Here is a 22221-nt window from a genome sequence, read left to right on the forward strand (position 1 = left end):
CCATCAGTCACTGCCTACCTTCCTAAATTGAATACTCTTTTCTCTTCCTTCTCTCGTGTGTGATGATGGTTTAACAGCTTCATGTGTGGGAGTTTCATCTCAGTAATTCTCAGTGCTTGCCTTCAGTAATTAATCCACTATACGCACCCCCACTGTTATTAAATATTACTTTCACCATGAATAATAATAATAATAATCAGTTACTATTATTATTATTACCTGCGTTCTGTCAATCCTCCTCCTCAGCCAGCTCAGTTTCTTTATGAACCACCACTCTGGTGACAGACATGTCAGGATGTTGCTCTTTGGCCTCCTTAATGGCCTGGGCTAGTGCCTGCAGTACCGAGGGGCGACCACACAGTGGCAGCGCCGAGCACGGCAGGCAGTGGGGGGGAGGGGGGAGATGAAGGAAGGAGGGGTGGGGGGAGGGGAGTTAAATGAAAAATTTAAAAAGAAGCAGAAAGAAAAAGACAAGAATGCTGGATTTACGATCAGTGTGCCGTTTTACTTCTGTGGGTTAACAGTGGAAAGTAGATGAAGTAAAATGGCTTCAGATGGACGCATCAAGTGGAGAGAGACTTATGTCAAATAAATCCCACTGCCAACTCAATGCGACACAAAATGTAAATCCAGCCAGTTAAACCAGACAAGCAACTTAAACAAACCAGTGGACGAGGGATCGTGCATAAAATCTAAACCGGACAAAACACATTTCTTTCTTCGTCGAATATTTGAGACATCAGAGGTACTAAGTGCATTTCCACACCTGATTTACTCTAGTTCAACTTGTCAGAGCAACTGACAAGAGTAAAAGCCAACCATTAGATGGTATCAGCAGACAGAGTCCAAATAAAATCAGTTTGATCAGGTCTTTAAAAAACGTATAATTGCAAAGTAGGTTTTTTTTTTAAATCATATTTTACAGAGTGGTCTGTATGCAGAGGAATCATGAGACATGAAGAGAGAAGAGTAATATTTAGAAAAAAATGCAAGTTTAAAATTTGCAGGAGGAAAAACTCTCTGAGGTTGAAGTGATAAATTTGCCAGAATTTTTTTTTGCAAATTTGTGAGAAAATAACTCACAAACTTATGAGCAGGAATCCTCTCTGGACACCCACCCAAGTGTGTAACGCACTTCATATAGTAGTCAGCCACAACCTTAAGGTCGTTGTTTGTTATATAAGCCTCCATCCACACAACAAAACAACTGAAACCATTGATTTAAAGTAGTTTCCTATATTTTTGTCCCTAATGCAACATTTATCTACTTTTAGTAGCCGTCGTGAGTGCGTAGGGTAACTTTCATTTGTGATCGTAACCCCTGGGGTAAAACGAGAGCAAAGAAATCTGATCTCAAATCTCAAAGGTTCTGTCGCGGCTCAAAAAGCTTCCTATGAACACTATTTTCCTGACTTTGTAATCTCATAAATTAGCTACTTATTTTCTCACAAATTTACCACTTTAATCTCTGTTTGCGTTTTTCTTGGAATATTACTCTTCTCTTCGTCTTAGTCTCTTTTTTTTTTTTTTATGGCCCTGATAGGTCGTCATAGAAATGAGGGTGAGTAGGGGACAAATAGTCCGCAAAATTTTAGGGGAGCTCATCAGGATGTTAAGATCCTTAAATTCAAACTGAAAGTCTGGACTTGAGTTCATGGTTATATTTCCATTTATAACTCGTGCTTGTCGACAGAACAAACATTAAGATGTGATCTACAAATGTGATTTTCTGTCACAGTGGAAATCTGACAATCAAAGACAAAGACACAGTTAACAAAATCAGACACAGCATGGCAAAAACAAAAAGGTTTAAGACACCGTTTCCTGGATGCATGGATGGGATGGTGGGTTTATTGACGTATTGGCATCTTTAATAAGTGATCAAATTGTGCATTCAAACTGTAAGCAACATGATGGACATGTCAGTAGGTGTTTAATTGTTGCTTTAAGTCCAAGTAACCATGAAAAAACCTTTGAATCTTAAATATAGTAAGCTGGGGCTGAAGATTTTGATGTCATTTTCAAGCTACAGGGCTGAGCTGTGTGACTGCAGTGCGACTGACCTGGTCGTGGTCGATGTCGCAGTCGCCGGTAATGACGATGCGTTTCTCGATCCTCGTCTCTGATAGGCCGCCCTTTAACGTCTGCAACAACATTTACAACAACGATGCTTTGGTGTCTCTTATAATGGGCTTATTATTATGAACCATCAGGGCCGTGACAGCATGACAGTTCAACATGTCAAAGCTAATTAGACCAATATGAGGAGAGCAGATTGAATGGTAGTTTGATAACATTAACAATGACGGGGTAATTGCCTTCATAATGCATCAGGCTGCTGTGTGTGTGTGTGTGTGTGTGTACCTTGGTAATGTGTGTGGTTGTGGTAGTACACAGAGATTCAGAGGTGATTGTCTGAGCAGTCATCAGCACGCCGGGCTCGCCGTCACCGTTACCATCCAACTGACAACACAGGAGACAAGAGGAGATCATTACTTGTGCGTACCCACGACAAAATCCCCCGTTGGATGTTTGTTGCTCTAAAACACTCCGACTTCTAAACACATGATTTCCCCGAGGGGAGGAGGAATGAACCATGACAGCATGCACTAGAGGAAGCTTCTTGGACACATTAACATTAACCAGCCTTTAAAAAGTCTAAATGTGGTTCTTAAGGTTGCACCTGTGCGGCCTCGTATGTGATGGTCTTGGTTTCCGTATGTACGATGGGCACTTCTTTTGTAGCTATCTCAGTTTTCTGGGCTGCAAACGTGTCTGATATAGTCACCATTTCTGTCTTTACCACGGGCGGCTAGAAGGGGAGGAGAGAGAGAAGTGAGGGGGGGAGGAAAGAGGGTTAATAAGTTAGACAGTTAAGGAAACATGGAGGTGTCTATGAGCTAACTTTGGTACATCACTTTACAGTCAATCAATCTGAATTTGTGCTTAAATTAACTGCAGATTCCAATAACATTAGCAGGATAGTATTTAAAGGGGAGTAGTTCCACACACAGTGGATGTATAAACACAATGTAAACCAATACATGCAGTAGAAGTCATGCAAGAGCGCCCAAACTCATGCAAACCAACGTATACTGACCACAACTACTTGCAGCAATGCACACAACACCACAACAACATCTTTGGCATCAACGTGCAACTCACAGTACGAAACATGCAAACGAGCCGATGAAACATGCAATACTCAAACAGCAGTCGCACAAACAAAACAGCACTTAACGTGCAAACAGCATGCAAAGATGACATTCAGATGGCATTTCCAAAGTGCTTGGCAATGATGATTTCCACATTAACACTACCATGGCGAATACATTAAACACTTAGCAGAGATGGAAGCATCACTGCCAAACACGTGGAGCACGCACAAACACGCACACACAATGAAGGTGAAGTACAGCATGCGGAGCAAAAAGCAAATATGCACCTAAAAGCATCATGCGTTTCCCCCAATTAGGCCCCATTTACTTCACAACACTGAAACACAATGAAGACGAGGGCTAACACGCCACACATGTGGGGCGGGAGGATGGTATGAAGTATGAGATCAATATATGAAGATGATGAAAAATGTAGGGGATGGTAACTTGACACCACCACACCAAAAGAATGGTTTTAAAGAGATGTTTTTAACTCTACTTTTTGGAGTTGTTTCACAGGACAAACACGAGTGTGAGGATGTACATGGGGCTTAAATATTCACACAAGCAAGGAAGGAAGGAAACCGGCACTGTGGTAAGCAGGAAGGAAGAAGAATGTGGGTGTTTCTACAGTTGGTAGGAGGGATCAAAGCCCGGGGAAGCTCCGCAGTCGGCCCAGTGAAGACTTTACCTCAGAGCAACAAATAACCTGCGGCCGAGCTTCCGCTTCCACCAGAGAGGCTTCTCCGTTCATTTTCGGCTCTTCCTCTTCCTCCGCGGGGTCGACCAGCGTGCACACGCTCTCCTCGGGCATGGCCAGACCGTTAGGGGCTTCATCCGGCGTCATCATCGGGTCGTCGGTGCTAGTCTCAGTCTCCTTCTCGCTGTCTTTCTCCACCTCTGCATTCTTCTGCTTCTCTGCATCTTCTTCCCTGGACTCCTCTCCGTCTCGACTGGCTGCTTCTACAGGTTGGGGCACGAAAGGAGCATCGGGAGCCGACGTGTCCTCCTCTTTCTTCGCCTGCTCTTCCTCCTCTTCCTTCTCCTCTGGTATTCTCGTATGAGAGATGGACACGGAGACATTCGGATGGTACTCCGCTTCTTCTTCGCTCTCGCTCTCAGATGAAATGCTCTCCTGCTTCGCCGCTTTCCCCCCCTCCGTCACCACAGCCTCTTCCTCTTCAGGTATCACTTCCTGCTGGCATAAGTCCTGCTCTGAAGGGGAGCTGATCGTAACAGTGACAAGTCCGGGTTGTGGCGCTTTGGAAACCTCTTGGACGACAACGGTTTCTTCAATTTCGACCTCAGTCGTCTATACACACGCACAAACACACGCACCCATGTACACGTAGTGCACAGACACACACAATGAGGTGCACGCACATACACAACAAACGCATGGGGAAACAAAAAAAAACATGATCATTTAAATAAAAGAATTAAACTGGCTTGAATCAAAAATAATACACAACAAAAATCAGGACTTAAAGGAAGAAGAGGATGTTCAACTGTTGACACAAAGATGTGAGGAAGTGAGCAGAACAACCAGGAAGTCAGACAGATGAGTACACCAGTGAAGAATGGATGACTGCAGGAGGAATGAAAGGAGTGAGGGATGAGAAGCGTCATGAACGGATCGATTAATAGAAGAACGTTAGGACCACCTTTGCAGGTTCTTTGGTATCAGAGATCGTGTTATCAGCAGCATCTGCTTCCGTTTGGGGCACGCTCACCTGCGCGACAGAGAAGTTACCATGACAGTCATCAATCACACAGCAGAAGCGACATCATCACAGTTAGCACATTAGTGTTATAGTGATGTTTGCTACAGCAGCAGAGAAGATTACATCTTTTTATCTCCCTCTCTGGGCCTGCTTGACTTTTCTTTCATGCACATACATTTCCACACGGTATCAAGGTCGTTGCAGCGGGCAGTAAAAGAGATGAAAGAATAATAGAAAGAAGAAAGGTCCGTGGAAAATGGATTAAAGAGAATATTCAATCAATTACTTGTTTTTACATCAGGTTTACCATGCCCATCATTCAGGATGAATGGTCTGATACAAAGTCCAACATTCATCCAGCATCCACAGCAGGCGTTATGGACAGCTTACATGTCTTTAGTGGAGGTTGTCACGATACAAGAATTTTAAACTTCGATACGTAACTAGTAAAACGATACTCGATACCTGTTTCGTTACCACGTCAACAAAAACAAACTGACTTGTTTTTGAACCTGTTGAGACCCATCTTAGAATATAGCCTAGCCTAGCATAGATATAAGAAGTGTTTAGATGTGTCTGTTTCTGCAGAGAATCTGCCCTTTATCTCTATTTTCTCATTTTCTTCTGCTGTGTTTGGGACATTTCTAGGTGTCAATAATTGTGAAGTGTGAAGTTTGTGGGACTAAATGAACAGGTAGAGACCAGGCGACAGCTCTGTCTCTCTACCCTGCTCTCTGTCTGTCTGTAACAGACGCTAGCGTAACTTTACAAAACGTCTGTATTTGCCAAACCTGTGAGTGTGTGCAGTTAAAATAACTGCAGGTGACAGAGGGCGGGGCAGACACACGCAGTCGGCAGGATGAAGCGCGACTTCAGCTGCAGACAAACAAACTCCTGTACCTTCCTGCGGGGTTGTACGGAGGTGTAGGCGTGTTAGCTTGTTGTTGTGAAACAATCAGAAATTACACAGCTTTCTTTTCATTTCTCCACCTCCTGCCTATGTCACTCGACTACAGCTCACTCTCTCGCAGTAGATTTGGATTGAAAACTTTATTGTAAATGTGTTTTTTTAAAGCTTCAGTACCTTTCGGTAGCTGACTATTGAAAGCAAAAATTGTATCGTTTTAAACACTTTGTATCGAGAAGTATCGGACATTTTGACAACCTTAGTTGTGAGCATATTTGGCAAGCATCTAAATTAAGTAAGACATTACAGGATGTCAGTTTACTTTTTACAGAAGCAAAACTTTGCCAATATTCTGTCAATAGTCCATCAATCACTGGTTAACCAGTAAGCAGGCAGATGCAGCTTAGAATAGTGTATGGACTCAAATCAAAGTAAACTGACTCCTTAATGTTCAGCAGCAGCACCTCAGCAGCAGACGAGGGGATTAGAAGCCTGTGTGGTGCAGCAGTGTTGCAGACAGCAGTGGAAGTAGTAGGAGTTGATGAGAATGTGGTTATAACAGCATCTAGTGTTGGTTCAGGAGTGCTGCGGGCGGACGCGGCGGCCGAACAAAAGCCGGTGCCAGAGTGTCTACTGAAAAGTTCGGAAGCTATCTCTGCTTCCAGGCTCTACAGCACACACACACAAACACACAGAACGCAGAGAAGAAGGGGGGAAAAATTAGAGAGACAACAGAGGGAAGAGAAATTCCTCTGAGCATGAAACAAAAGACAATAAAAGCACACCAGCAAATATTGCATCCCTTCTACTGCAGGAGAATGTAAAAGAATGTGATTCGAGTCCAGCTGAAAAAGGGGATAAAGAAGAAGAAGAAAATGGTCCATCAAGTGATGCTGCAAACAGGTCATGAAATCCCCACCAATGCAAACCCATCAAAAGAAAGGTCCACTTTGGAGTAAGAGAGGAGAGAGGAGGGCTTTGCCTTTTAAAGGACACACACACACACACACGTAATGACAGATGTATTATGTTGTCATTTAAACTGCAATCATCTGCAAACACGACATTCAACCTGAAACGTGCTTGTAAGCGAAACACCCTGCAATTCAAGCGTTCTTTCTCATGACTCCTGATACACAAACATCCATCAGACGTACCACTTGTTGCTGTTGGATACGTATCGTTGTAGCGGGGGAGGAGGTGAGACGTTTCTCCCACTGGTTGGGCTGAGGAGGAGAGGGAGGTGGCGCCTCCATAAAGGAGCGTTTTAGCTGGCTAATGCTAGCTTGGTGTTTCAGGACCTCCTCTTGGGTCTTATCATGGTCCTAATGAGGGAGCGGAGGGGGGGGAGAGGAAGGGAAGGGAAGGAGGGGAAGGCAGGGTAGAGAGTAAATGAGATAAGTATGGATAAATGATGGAAGAAAAAAGGGATGGGATAAAAATGATGGATGAGGTGGGAGGAGAAATGATGGAAGAATAGATGAGGGGAAAGGAAAGTGAAAGAAAAAGTATAGAAAAAAGGACATTAAAAGGAGGAATGTGATGGGAAAGGTGAATAAGGAAATCAGGAGGGAGCGTGGAAAGGAGGGAGGGAAGAAGGAGACGGGTGGGGAGGGGGGGAAACATTTGGTTCAACAGGGCACAGGAACATTAGTCTGTCAATCAGGAGGAAGACAAGATGGACGTCCTGCCTCACTGGAGCCGTTTACACTTTAATTTGGGTTAACACCTGGATTTTGTTCAAGCGTGTGTGTGTGTGTGTGTGTGTGTGTTGGAATGTGTATTTAAGCAGGCTGCAGTGAAACAGGGCCGCTCCATCTTGTCGAGGAGTTGTTCCATAAATCAGGCAGAACATGGAGCTGATAGCGATCGCCTCTCTCCGTCCGTCTTTCTATTTCAGCTCCATCCATCTTACTTCCTCTCCGATACGGCGAGGCATCACTATCAGTCCCATGTTGCATAGAAAGTTGTTGCTGTTTTTTAGTGTGTTATCAAACCACGCATCACTCAAGGTCGTAAGCCAACCACCAGAGAAAAGAAGTAAAGCTCCTTGTCTGGGTTAGGGAGGCAGGGTTAGTCAGGTTAGACACAGCTGCCCGACAATAATCAAACTCTTCGGTCAATCAACGATTGGAAACATGATAAAAATGTTCACATAACAGCATTCGACATGCACAGAGCATGCATAAAAATCCATGTTCACACACGCAGCTGACCCTAATCACAAAGCAGCCACTGTGAACGCTCAGCCTGGGAAAATTCCTACAAGAGCAAGTCTCAACGAGTTTTCTTTTATTTGGCCCGTGTGGGGGCAGAAATCCACACAGGTTTGATATTTTAAGATCTTATAAAGGTAATATGGCTAGGTCTGTTGTTACATTAGTTGTGTGGCCTGAAATATGAGAACAATAGAAGCTAATTTAAGTCCAATATTCAATCTACTTTTAGCTCTATTTTGGTCTCCACCAACCAAGATATGGTAGATCCAGCTCTTTAGTTGTTTAAGGGCCTGTGTCCACTAACAGCGTTTTTTTGTGCAGGCAGCACCCACAACCTCAAATTCAGAGCGCTTCTCACCAACTCTTACTGTTGCTAGGTTACGAAAGCTGTCTGGCGGCACTTCCGCTTCACTTGGTTGTGACTGTTGAGTCTGTTTTACTTTGCTCTGGATGCTTAATATTTGCTTTTATTCAAGTAAAGTTTACAAAGAAAACATATGTCGTGTCCTGGCATTAGCAGCAGCTCTAGACAAGGAAATTGTACCCTCGAAAAAATGAAAGGATTAGCTTCTCCTCCACCATTGTAGCTGGTTTAGTTGATGATGGAAGTCCTGTCCCTTCTTGATTTTGATTGGTCAGTAAGGCAGAAGTCACATTGACAAATTTCGTTGATGAAACTTACGATGTAAAATGTTCTTCAACAACCTTTTTTCCATGACGAAGACGAGACGTTGACGAGCTAAAAATAGATCGTTGATAATAAAAATTCTCACGACACGTTAACGAGACGAGACAGGACTAAAATGTGTTCACAGAAAAAGAGACATTTTGCTCATCATTCGCCGCCGCTTCCGCACAAAAACGACTGATCACCGGCTGTCTGCTTTTTAATAAGCATTTTCATCTTAAGACTAAGACTTAAGACCAAATCTAAAATAGCTGCCAAAATTAACACTGAATGACCAGCAGGTGGTGATCCAAAAGTTGAAATGTTTTTAACTGAGAGCATTGAGAGCGCTGTGAGCAAAAACGTCCTCGGATTCAGCTTTGTTTGTCGGAGGATGCTCAGCTCTGAAAACAATTAAAAAATTGGGACTGCCAGCGCAAAAAAAATGTGGTTGGCGGACACAGGCCCTAATTCTTCATTATACTAGTTACTAACTTTATTGTTGTCACAAGCCAGACCTCTGACAATGCTTGTAGTACCTTGATCCATTGTTTTAACTTAAGTGAAGCTTCAAGCGATGTTGTTTTATGGGTCATTTATGACAACGTTCTGAGTCATATTCCCTGGCTTATGTGTTCAAAATGGTTGCTAGGTGAATTAGGTCAACAGGCATTGAAACAATTTAATATAAATATATCTTCAGTCATATAGGAAATAATAGCAGGAAATGACTGTCGACTTGATATAGAAACGTCCACACACATGAACACACGCAGGCATGCACACAGAGCCTGAGAGTGCGAGAGGGCAGCAGTCTTGTACAGTTCAGTACAGTTCAGAGGAAGTTGTAGTTCTGATGGCGTCAGAGTACACAGAAACATGTAGTTCTTTTTGTCAGCCATCAGGCGAACGCCAGTACCAACCTCCAACATTAAATTACTGTGCCTCACATAAATATTGTCCCCATGCACTCTCATTGGACTCTGTAAGGCAGACATACAGCAAACAAAATGAAAAGGAGAAAAATTATTAAAAAATTAGAAATTAAATTTAAGTTTTAACTCTGCAAAATTAAAGAAAATGAGAACAAAAAACAATAAAATAAATGATAAATCTTAAGAGTATAAATTGAAAAAAAAAGAAAACTACATCAGGCATGTAGTGATACTGCCAAAATGTCCAACATGGTGAATGAAGGCTGTAAGATGGGTACAAGCACAATTTTGTACTGATGCTAGCGCTCGTACCCATGTTAACACAAACAAAATTCAAAGCATTAAAACATCAGAACACCAACACATGCAAACACAAACCATCAAACCCCAATGTGCTGTCAGTAAAACCCAACAATAATGATGAACCACATATATGAAATCAAACTGAAACCGTGAAACCAAAAGCCACAGCAGAGCAACCGGAAGTGAAAGTGCCCCATTCAGGGTCAGTTTTTACACTCAGGCCCAATCTGAAGACAAAGAGTGCAATCGAGACACTTTTAACTAACTATTAAAGTTATAAATGAAGTTACAGATCGGGTCTGTAGTCGCTGAGAAATGTAAAAACTGGCTCTTTATCATCATGCTAGGGCAACTTCACCCTTCAGAGTAAACCAAACCAGAAACCAACCAAAGCAAATGATTGACAGACCAAATACACCATCAAATAACCAATAACAGTGAGTGAACCTGAGAGGGGGGAAGCTCACTGGCTCCAGGTGACTGTTGAAAAGGTAAAGTGAGGGAGAAAGGTTAGGTTTACTGCATGTACGCTCCACTGCACCAGTATCCCAAACCATCTTTACACTATGTACTGGTTAAACATAGGCCCTACAGACCTGGGTGGGCGTGGCCTCCGCATCACCAGGGCTTAAGTCCACCTCCTCAACCTTCATTGTCGTAGTCATGGCGACAGCAGTGATGACAAAAATGAGCAGGGCAGGGGCAACGAGAAAGAAAAATGTGAAATGGATGATGGGAAAAAGCTTCCCCAAGTGTCAGGGAGCACAGCTGGTCATGTGACCTTTGCACCAAAACCCAACACGAGCAGTAACTTGAAAGGAGTCTGATGCGGTCAATAACGGGAGACAGCTGGTGCTACTTAGTGCGCTTGACAGATTCACAGTCTGTGTCGAAGTATGTTTCTGTCATATGATGCATTTATGTTTTTCCTAAACTGTTTTTTATGTGCAACGTTCATTTCTAAAAAAAAACAGCAAAGCTTGTTAACTGATCTCCAGCTGAAAATATACAACACTGTGTTCAAAACCCACATCAGACTGACTGTTCAACTACAACTAGTAAAATGCTACAACTACTTAAGTTCCCATTAAGGTTTGCAGGGCAGAAGTGCAGCTTTAACTTCAAAAAACACTTGCAGTTATTAACTCTGACAATGAGCAGAAAATACCAGTATTCTTTCCAACAGGTCTGTTAATCACATATCTTATCAATCTGTATCTACAGGTTTTTTTACCGTAAAGTTCGGTGTATAAGACGCACTTTTATTACTCTTTTTCCATCAAAAAGTGGGCTGCGTCCTGTATACCGGTGTGACCAATATACCAGTATAAAATGCAGGGAGAGCTATTTTATTGTGTTACAGTATTTCACCAGACGATGGCGCTATAATCTAGCTAAAGCTTCGTCACGGACATGCGCAATCATGATCGCCAGTGCAGCCGCCATGCTCACAACAATCAACGTTAGCGTACGCCAAGCTCAACTACCGCATAGGTAGCTAGCAAGACTGCTAACTCGACATGGTAGGCTATAATTTGTGTGTGTTTTGAATGCGTTTCAAATGAAAATAAATTGAAATAGTGTTGAAATAACTTGTGTACACCAATTTGTTAATAAATAGCTATAGAAAGCATTTTTGTTCCCTCTGGGATACACCAAAATAAAGACTGCGTCTTATATTCTGGATTTTACGGTAAGCAAGAAAACGCCAAACGGCAATCACAAAATAAAAGCCGTTATACTTTGACTTCAAACAAAGCAAACAACAGGAAGGTGTTGAGGTGTCCTGAAGCTTAGTTATCAGGCTTAGTGAAACACTGTTTACTCTTAGCATTCATTAGCAGGTATAGGCAACCAAAGCGCTTAAAGTGCAAACAGGGATGAGGGGGTACTGAATCTATCTCTTTGTACAGTTAAAACATCTTATCTAAAGCTAATCTTTCAGCGCCATTAGAGGCATTAAGTCCTTATTTATCGAGCATATCATGGATTTATATCAACATGTCACTTGATTTGATGAATGTGACAATAATGAGCTGAGTGTTAAACAGAGCAGCTGCCTTTTTACTAATTTAAAAGTTCTACTAAACATAAATAAAGTGTACTCTGAGCCTCATTAATGTTATATTTTTCCATTGCACGTTATATTCTACAGCTCTCTCCGTCCTTTACAGTCCCTGTACAGAATTTAAATCTCATAATACACTTCTTATTTATTTATGTCTCTCGTTTATAAATTAATCCTTTATCAACTCTGTTTAATCTTACTGTTCTAATCTTTATTAGAAAAAATTAGTGTGCAGGGAAGGTGAAAAAAGAACATCTGGTAAAGGAGGGAAGTAGTGGGGCTGGGGGTGAAAATGGGGAGCTTACAGTTCACATTCAAACAGAAGAACAAAAGGAGAGAGGTGTAGGCGTGGACTTTTGGGGGGGGTGTCTATGCAGCAGGGTCGCACATCTCTTGCATCCAGGTAGCACTCAGTGTGTGCCTGCTGCGAGGAGGTGTGTGCGTGGGGGTGAGAGGAAGAGCCTGCTTGTTGAAACCAGAGCTGCACTGATCGTCAGACTCATCATATGATGTGTCAGTGACATACATCGGCAACACGGCCTTCCTCTGACTGGAGACAATGTTCTCTAGGTAGCACAGGGTGAGGCCGAGGGGTGTGGCTAAAATCAGAGCTAAGACCAACGACTGGCTGGCTGTGAGCATCACAACCAAGAGGAAGGTGACTAACAGGCAGGGCAGGAACAGAGGGGAGGGATTGAGGAGGTAGCGGTGTATGGATGGGGTGAGGGTGGAGAAAGAGAAGGAGGAGGAGGATGGGACAGAGAGGAAATAAGAGGGCAGAGAGGAGACGGAGGAAAAGGAAGAGACGATTGAAGGACAGGTAATGGAGGAAATAGAAGGCAGATGTAGTCGTGTTGGGCGCCACAGAACGGCCGGAACCAAACTTGTGCATTTAGCAAGCAGAAAGCTCGAAATAAACGCCACAAAATTGGTAAATTTTGATGGCAAGCTGTTAAGAATGTGACGTAATTTGGGCGTAGTCACATTAGAAAGGATGGATTTGGGGGCATTTACAGTGAACTGCTTTAATATCCCTGCTGATTTTGACACAGTGTGAGTAAAACACCTCAGCTTCTTTGTAAATCCTGAAATAAGCTTCATGGGCAGACACCTGTTTCCATTCTTCCCAAAAAGGGAGAGAAAACTCAGCATGAAGGAAACATATTTAACCACACCCCTCAGAGAGAACCAGCTCCACCACGTTGATAATCCAGCTGCCGCTCTGGTTTCAGCCAGGCAGCCTTCCTCGCCTCCGGAAAACTCTGAGCCGCATGTTTGGGGGTTTGTCATCGGAGGGTTTTCTATGATGTGTTCGAGATCAGCCTGCTGCTGATCAGAGGAGGTGTATGAGGGGAGGGTCCACGGGGAGTGTGAGGCGGTCGCCTCATCGACAAGGTCGTCGTCTTCAGAAATGTCTGACAGGCCGTGGTCGAGCTCGGAGATCGAGTCGAGGGAAGGGGGGATGGAGGAGATGGAGGATGATGAGGAGAAGGAGAGAGGAAACATGAAGATAGACTGATGGGGGGATTACAGGAGAGAACACACAGGGAAAGGGGAAGGTGGAAAAATGAGGGTGGGAAGGATATGGCAAAACAAAAGGAGGAGAGAGAGACAGAGTGGGAAGGGAAAGAAAGGATCCGCGTACACACAAGTGTAGTAGCAGTGAATAAAAAGGTGAACATAAAACCCACACATTGTGCATTAAAAATATCATTTCATTATTTTCGTTTTTATGAAATGATGATCGAAGTGAGACCATGCAAGAGTGGAGTGATTAAATTAAAATAAGGAAGCCAGTGAAGGACAAAAGAGAGAGGGAAAGAGACACAACATTAGTCAGTGAACATCACAACAAACAGGTTATAAGTAAACACAGCAGGGTTGAGCTTAGTGCAGTTGTGTGCAGAAACAGTGTCAACAGGGTGCCACCACAGCGCAGGCTGAAGCAGAGGTTTTTCCACAGTACTGGGGAGTGAGGGGGGGTTAGGGAGCAAAGAGGGGAAGCTAGGAGAGGTGGGTGGAACAGGAGGCATGCGTAGCGTACAGTCATACTCTATAGGCTAGCTTTGTTTCCCTATGGACTGCTACAACTCATGTATTATAGATTCAATGCATTTAGGTTTTCTTAGCCAATTTATAATCCACTAAGTATAGATGCTTGGCAGTATTATATTAGCATAGGGATGACTCCTTCTTGTTGCAAGTAACTTAAAGCGTTGTGGCCTGCGTCTAACTTCAAGTTTCATAACTGCAAACTGTCACAGAAACATTCGAATCCCTACAGGGCAGAGTCACGCCAGAGGATGTTAAGTTGATGACATCAGTGTGTACACTGCCTGTCTACCTGTAATAGATGCTCTAAAGGCTTACTGTAGCTGCAAATGTTAAAATGCAAAGAGAACCGTTAAAATGGAGAGAATATTTCTAAGGAAAGCTGTGAACTGGCTCTTTCTAAGACAGTGTATAAGGGCCATTGTAAAAAAAAAAACGGAGCCGGAGGAGAAGAGTAATATTTGCGAGAAAAAAACCTATGAAAATAGTGTTTATAATAACCTTTTTAAACCAAGGACCCCCCCCCCAAAAAAGTAGGTTGGGGTTCACAGCCCCCGTCCCTCTCCATTCACCCGTTCTCTTCGGCGCTCTGCCCTGTTGGCACTGCTGCTTACACAGGCGTGCATGGCGCGTAGCTCGCCGCATATTTTGCCTATTTTCTCTGCGCACAAGAAGCAGACTTCATAGCAGACAAAGATGAAGCGACCCTCTGCTGCAAAAACACGCGTTTCTATGCTCCCCATTAGACCCAGGGGTTTACAATCACACATGAAAATTACCTTGACCGCTACTAAAAGTAAACAAAGCTTGCATTACGGACATACAAAACTACTTCAAACACTCCATAAACACTAGTTTTGACTTTATTATCTCATAAATTTGCCATTTTTTCTGGCAAATTTACAACTATAATCTTGGAATTTACACGTTTTTTTTGTCTTCTCCTCTGGCTCCGTTATTTTCTTTTTAAATGGCCCTAATACGCCATCATAGAGTACCTCTTTTAAAATCGCACTAACGTTCACACCATACGCTCAAAAAGTGTTGCTGCTTCCTACTTCTATATGAGGCAAAGCGAGTTAACTTAACACTTCAATGTACAAACAGAAATCACATTAGCAGAGGATTCATCGTTTACATGCACTGGTGATTTTTTCAAGTACTGTAAGCCTTCCAAAAACTGTTACTTCTTCCTGATTATTAATAATCTTGAGAAATAAAATAGGGTTGTTGAAAATTGCTGCTGACTAAGCTATGAGTCTGGGCTGTCATTTCACTTCTCAGGTAATTGCACTACGTCATTGCTCCTGCAGAAATAAGCCACATATAAGCCCCTTTGTCATCAAATGCATACAACATGTATACTCTGCGCACGTTCCTGTGAAACCCTGTTATACTGGTTCCTCCTGTACTATACACTCACAGTAATATAAGAGCAGTTTATCAACCCTGGAAAAATGCATGATGTTATAATGTTACAATGTATAAAATGTTCTCTTTCACACACAGATGAATGCAACATTAGGCTAAGAGACACTTGTATACACGCTAGGCAGAGCGAAAAATGGCATGTTGATTTTTCCATCGCAAAAGTTTCTTTGCTTCTAAACACACATGTAACAATACGTGGTGATAATAATAATAATAATAATGAGACCTCCACACACACCTTAGAGTCAGAGTGGAGCTCCAGGTGGGGATCACGTCCGTTCTCAGATGTGGCCTCAGTTATGCTGATCACTGGTGCTAAGGAAGGAAAAATAATACATTAAAACACAACTTAAAGCTTCTCTAAAGTTTCATTCTGATTTCTGCACCGAAGGCTCCTGAATAAAGTTCAAGATCAAAGGTTCAGTTTTCTCCAGGGACGTTTGTAAACATTGGCTTGCAGTGGAATAATGTGTCCACCAGGGGGCAGTGTGAGGCAGAGGAATAACTTCACACAGCAGCATGAGGTGGAATCTGTATGCTAAATCAGGGAAACTCCAAAGAAACAGTTGCAAAGAGAAAGAAAACATGTATGTGATGTGAAAATGTGTGACTGGAACATTAAGGGGATATTAGTAAGAAAGTTTAATCATTTAATGGATTACCACTCTATTATTTCCGGATTTTGTGCTGCTAATAATTGAAGAAGAAGAAAGTTTGGTGGTCTGGGCTTTTGTTTGCTTCATGTCTGTCATGTTGGGGCCCCTTTTTTCTTTTTAATACACATAACTCTCCTTCTTCTCTCCTCTTTTTTTCTCCGTCTCTCACTGTGTGACAGGAAACATATGCTGTAGCTATTTCCTGTATCTGGCCTTGTACATCCCAACACACACAGAAACACGGGCATCCCCGCACTCTGTGACAGTTGTTCCATCTGTCCATCATTCCTCTTTTCTATCTTGTGTGCGTTACCTCCATCCAGGCTGCGGCTGATGCGTTTGGATGAGGTGCGTTCAAAGTTGGGCGCGGGCCGGTCTATGAGGGAGCTGGCCACGCGGGTCTGAGCCTGGGTGCGCCCGCTGTAGCGGAACTTAGAGCCTAGAGTCAAGAAGCGGGCCTTTGTGGGAGCTTCTGGTGCATTTAACCTAAAGAGAGAGATAAAAAGGAGGTAGACATGAGGCTACTCAGAGGGATTTACTGTGTAATAAACTGTAACAGTCAGGTCTGTCTGTGCATGTGCAGGAGAGACAGCGTATCCCTCAACAGGATATTAAAGCTTACTCCTTTCTTCTCTTACACACACACACACACACAGACAAAGAAACCTGCAGAGACAGCACACACACCTGGCAGCTACAAACACAGCAATGACAGGCACCTGCTTCACCTGTGTGTGTATATGTATCGCCCCAGGTATCAGACTGGTTAAACAACCACAAAATATTGTCTCTCTTGTTCTGGAAGTGGATCCAGCTTGATTTCTTTACTGAACGTCACCCAACAAGCCATAACGATTACCCTGAATGCCAGACTGGAAATCTCTCATATTAACGTGCGTACACGGCGCACGTTTTTGCTTCATAGTGTAAGAGTTTGTGCGTTTCTACCTGAAGAAACTGTGATTCTCCACACAGACTTTCCACAGCTTTTTGGCGGATCGGTGGTTCTGGAGTTTGAATCCCACCGTGCTCTCAAACTGCTCCGTCTGTGAGAGGAAAACATCAACAACAAGGATTCTGACATTTAATCGGCCACAGAAGAAGCTACCTGAAATGCACAGTATGTTACAAGCACTAACGCTAAAGAGAATGATGTCATACAGTACCTCTCCTGGTCTGATCTTAATGTAGAAGTTGTTCCTCTTGTAGGAGATCTTGAGTATTTTGGGCCAAGCGAAGCGATTTATCCGAAGTCTGTCTTTGTAAACCAGGAGCCCGTTGGCACACACGCCGAGCATGATGTCCACCCCCTCAGAATCCTGAAACAGTCACATTAACATGTAAACAAAACATACGTTTAACACATCATTTTTCAAACATGTGCATATGCTGCCTGTTTGTCTAAATCAGATCATACTGTACGTGAATTGATTTCTAAAGTAGCCTGCTAAAGGTCAACAGAAACTCAATTAACGCACGCACACAGCACAACTCAAACAGGGTTAGCTGACAGGCTAACTCGCTAACAAAGCTTTTAAGTCCAAGGCCATCTGGTAATGGCGAGGGAGGGGGGTTTATTGATTACAGTGGTCAATTAACAGCGAAAATCCGTCGGCCTAATGGAGAATGCAATATATTGATAATGGACAGTTTTACTGGGACACACAAACACATCACACGGGCGTGCCATGCTGTCGGCTGCTCATCGATCTCTGAGCTCCTGGTAAAGACACACTTAGCACTTTGGCTTCGACACGCTGAGTAAACAGGCGTAGTAGGAGAACAGTTTTCCATTAGCTTTTTGTGGTTTCTGCGAGTAGACAAGGAAGTGTCAGTCCATCCACCTTAGAGAACTGTTCAATATCATGCAAGTAGCAAAGCCAAAGCTGTGCTCAGCTGTTTGCTGCCTCTTCTATTGGGGCGATTTTGTCTTCATACACCTTCTAGTTAAGATTCATGTCTGTAGATGCTCATTATTTAGACAGAATTCTAGTTTGTAAGATTACTCATCTATTCATTGCATCTGTCTGCAGTGACATTCCAATTTCCCGACATTATCAGACGTCAGTCTCGTTCAGTTTCAGCGATTGCTTTGAACATTGTATTACCGTAAAACTCAGTGTATAAGAGGCACTTTAATTACATGTTTTCCATCTAAAAAGTGGGCTATAATATAGCTAAAGCTTCATCTTCATTAGAGACATGCGGCGTCATCCTCACAACAATTGACGTTGCCGTAGTTGCAGCAGCAGTAGCTAGCTGGATTGCGAACGCGACATGGCGAAAACAGATGGTAGGCTGTAATTTGTGTGTGTTCTGAATGTGTTTTAAATGAAAATAAATTGTAATACTGTTGATTTAAGTTTTAGAAACCTTTTTATTAATAAATAGTTGTAAAAAACCTTTTTTCCCTCTGCGTCTTATATTCCGGTGCAACTTCTATTCTGGAATTTACGGTACTTACTAGCTGCTTAAGTAGCACTGGGATGAATGGATGTTGTTTAATGCCACTATAAAATGCTGATTTCCATCATCCAGGATGTTTTCAATATTATAATGATCATCTGGTGTTTTTAGAATCAGACGTACAGTATTTGAAATGTTTCCCCTCTGAGCCGTGGGGATCACATAACGTGCCGGTCAAATTAATGGCACCAGACAGAAATAGATCTGCCCCTTGAATTCCCACAATTCTGGTATGCAATAAAAAAAGATTTCCAACATTTTGAAACGCTCTCTCTGTCCTCTCCTCTTTTCCCCCTGGTTCTTTCGCTGTGTTGCAAACAAGTGGAGCATGCCCTTAAAGGGGACTCGCCTGTTTCTCTTTCAAGGATCCGTCCCTGTTTGCTCTAACCTTATCTCTCTCCGTCTGTCTTTGTCTGCTGAATATCCTCAATATTACATCCTCTCTTTCTATTTCCAGACTCCCTCGCCCCCTCTCTCTCTCTCTTTCGCTCTCATGCATACTTCCCCCCCATTTTTCTGCCCCCTTTGCTCAGAGACACACAAACGGACTCATACAAACATGGAAACATGCACGCACTCTGCTGATGACCTGCTATCCCAGCGAGAGAGGCTCGCTGTTCCCATGGCAATGGCCTCCCTGAGTGTTTGTACAGCTGACGCGCTCAAACACACATGCGCTCTCACACACACACACACACACACACACACACACACACACACACACACACACACACACACACACACACACACACACACACACACACACACACACAGATAAACATGTGGACACACTCTTGCAACATCAAAGAAACTGTGCTAATCCCCAGATGCTAACAACAGAGGAGAAGAGGAGATGAGAGGGTTCATTTATTGGTACCTTAGCGTGGTGCAGGTCCACTCCGTACATGGACAGTTTCTTGGCGTTTTCTAGAAACTGGGTGTCGGCCTGCGCTGGTGTCATCCCCCTGAATACACAGAAAAGATACATTTATAATACCTGAATATATGCTTTATGTCAAACATCATATTCTGGGGTTAAAAACATAAGTAAGCAGCTTCAATGAGAAGAAAAAGACAAGTTATTCCTAACCTGTGAGATTTATGGAGTTCAAGAATCTTCTCCTCCATCTCTTTGTTCTGATTGGGTGCAAATGTCCGCTGGCTGATGTAGTCCAGGGGCCGAGGCTGGTCGGGTTCATAGTCACCAAATTCTGCCTGTAAACCAGAAGGACACCAGTTATAAAAGCCACAGTTAGAAACAATACTGTTACGAGGTCTTTGCCTCTAAAGCTCATATTCACACATCATGTATCCTACCTGCAGCGTGTACGACCCCAGCAGAGCGTGAGTGACAAACGAGCAAGGCAGTCGACCTGAGGCCACGTCTTCACGCAGCTGCAGACACAACAGGTACCTACAGGAGAGAGAAAAAGAGAAGGCGGCTGGGTTTTAAACTCTCGTTCTAATCCCCTCTTTGAAGTGGAAGCAGCTTCTTTGTTCATGATAACAATAAAAAACGATCCCAGCAGCCTCTCCTCCTGTGAGGCCCAGCGCCCGGGGATCAGCTGGTGCGGATTAAATGTCTTTGTTGGTAGTGTGTTTGTTGTATAATTTTCTTAGTATGCCGCTACATTGGTTCGTTGGAATAACCTTATGTCTAATCCTCACCGTGACAAAAACCAAAACTCAGTTGCATAACCGCGTGCATTTGCAGTGAGTGAAGTGCCCGGCGCATGTGTGGATTTGAGACAGCGTAAGCTCTGCAGTGAAACCATCACGGAAGAATTCATCATGTGAATGGAGCTTCTGTGTGAATGATGAACTCAAACACCTCAGGGTGCTGGTAAATGCATCATTCGGCTACTGAAAAATGTCATTCAAAGTTACTTCAGTGGGACGAACACTCGCTGACATGGAGGCTTAAACTCTAGTCATCCAGTCAGAATGGTTCTCATCACTGCGCAACTATAATATTGGGTTTCATTGTGTTAATAAACATAGTAACAGTAACTGAAAATATCTGAAATAAAAGGCTCCATTTATACAGAAATATACATAACAGTACAGTCTATGGAAACCCACTCACTGCAGGACACAAGTCGGTACCTGGAGTTGGAAAGTATGCGTGTTAGGGAGTGTGTGTCCTCAGTTGGCCTTTTGCTACCTCCCTCAGAGAAGCTGTACGCTCCATTAGACATACACTCCAACTTACATGCTTTGTACCTGGAGCATGCCTGCGTGTGTGTCTGCATACATTCAAATGAATTAACAGTGTGCACAACGCCGACTTGTGCCAGTATCTGTAAGGTTTAAACGTGTTTAAAAAGTGAAATTCCAAAGCTAAAGCTGCACCAGTCAATAGTTTTGTGTTAACAAGGGGCCAAATAATAAGGTGTAATGTAAAGGGTGCATTCAGACCTGACAGCTTTGTTCTGGACATTCGACTTTACTCATTCATTTGGACAGGTGAGAACAAGCATTCAACCAAACTATCGGATCATGGCCCGCCAGAAAAGACGGGACTGAGACTCAGTGAGAACTTAAAGTAGGACTTAATATAGGAAGCAAACCAAAAAACTGTGCATTGTGGGTTGTTAATGGATGCTGACACCTGCAGAGACAGCCACGCAGCCAGGCAGCAAGATGAGTAGAGGACTAACATGGGGGAGCGACGAGGTGAGGGCTCTAATAGAAATATGGGCTGACCCAACTATTTCACAAGTGCACAAGAATACGGAGGTGTTCAAATTGTTCAGGGAGAAACTAAAGGAGAATGGAGTTGATCATTCAATGGAACAATGTCGGTTAAAAGTTAAAAAAAACCTCAAACAAAACATTCAAGTCTTTAGGTTACAAAGGTAACCCCGGTTCTCTGATAACATGAGTGAGGTATCTTTAGGTTACAAAGGTAACCCCGGTTCTCTGCTAACATGAGCGAGGACTGAGGACTACGCAGAGGGGCGTACCCCATAGTGAGATACCGAACGAATGTTTGAAAGAGAATGTCTGTTTACTTCAGGGAGTTTTCCCATGTGGAAATTCTGACCAATCGGAAAGCAGTGCATGAAAACTTTTGGTCCACTGGTAAAAGCTGCCGTGTGAACACAAACCAAACTCGAGGCAAAATGCAACAATGTAACAATTTAATCCTCGATTCTGGTCGAACAAACGATCTTTAGGAGTGACAGCACCCAGCCTGCGTGCATGTGCGTGTACCTGGTGATGTCCTCAGTGAGCAGTGAGGGGTCGGGAGGGTAGAACTTGACGTTGAATGCAAACTGCCAGTTGTTACCTACAGGAAGAGAACAAGCAGTAACATTACATAATGTATTACAAGTACTTGGATAACATGTATTTTTGAGTCAACATTAAAATGAGTGTTACCCAATATATTTCTATGTTATTTCATCCACCCCTCTGTCCATCTCACCCATCTGTCTAATGCAGAACAGCTTTTAAAAAGTGCTAAGCCAGCTGCATCATGCACACACACGCACGCACACACAAAAATACAACGGCAGATCTGCTATTGCATAACCCCATTCTGGCTTCGCCAAATGCCAAAGTATAATCTGTATCATCATCATCACCACTAGCAACAAATGCAGCATATTATCAGAGTCAATATGTGGTTT

The 22221-nt window shown here is 43.1% G+C and overlaps 1 protein-coding gene across 13 annotated transcripts in view; it reads right to left on the reverse strand.

The window, feature by feature from the left end:
• Nucleotides 1-22221, reverse strand: part of epb41l2 (erythrocyte membrane protein band 4.1 like 2) — a 54282-nt gene that overhangs the window by 3401 nt on the left and 28660 nt on the right. For 3 of the 13 annotated variants that reach the window (XM_069686173.1, XM_069686182.1, XM_069686165.1), the window contains exons 7-23: nucleotides 21803-21878; nucleotides 19904-20000; nucleotides 19677-19801; nucleotides 19464-19551; nucleotides 17287-17439; nucleotides 17069-17166; nucleotides 16434-16606; nucleotides 15703-15779; nucleotides 10510-10560; nucleotides 10361-10393; nucleotides 6947-7114; nucleotides 4823-4891; nucleotides 3850-4470; nucleotides 2684-2812; nucleotides 2365-2463; nucleotides 2064-2144; nucleotides 220-334 (exon numbers count right to left, since the gene is read on the reverse strand). In XM_069686173.1, coding sequence (XP_069542274.1) covers nucleotides 230-334; nucleotides 2064-2144; nucleotides 2365-2463; nucleotides 2684-2812; nucleotides 3850-4470; nucleotides 4823-4891; nucleotides 6947-7114; nucleotides 10361-10393; nucleotides 10510-10560; nucleotides 15703-15779; nucleotides 16434-16606; nucleotides 17069-17166; nucleotides 17287-17439; nucleotides 19464-19551; nucleotides 19677-19801; nucleotides 19904-20000; nucleotides 21803-21878 — 2243 coding nt within the window. In that variant the 3' untranslated portion in view covers nucleotides 220-229. Of the gene's footprint in view, nucleotides 1-219; nucleotides 335-2063; nucleotides 2145-2364; nucleotides 2464-2683; nucleotides 2813-3849; nucleotides 4471-4822; nucleotides 4892-6946; nucleotides 7115-9598; nucleotides 9659-10360; nucleotides 10394-10509; nucleotides 10561-12038; nucleotides 13497-15702; nucleotides 15780-16433; nucleotides 16607-17068; nucleotides 17167-17286; nucleotides 17440-19463; nucleotides 19552-19676; nucleotides 19802-19903; nucleotides 20001-21802; nucleotides 21879-22221 lie in introns of those variants that run through there. The other 10 variants (XM_069686191.1, XM_069686242.1, XM_069686209.1 and 7 more) reach the window with 10 other exon arrangements.

This window comes from Semicossyphus pulcher, unplaced genomic scaffold (genome assembly GCF_022749685.1).
Source record: "Semicossyphus pulcher isolate SPU_LCO1_2020_fin unplaced genomic scaffold, fSemPul1.0.p SCAF_11, whole genome shotgun sequence".
NCBI lineage: Eukaryota > Metazoa > Chordata > Actinopteri > Labriformes > Labridae > Semicossyphus > Semicossyphus pulcher.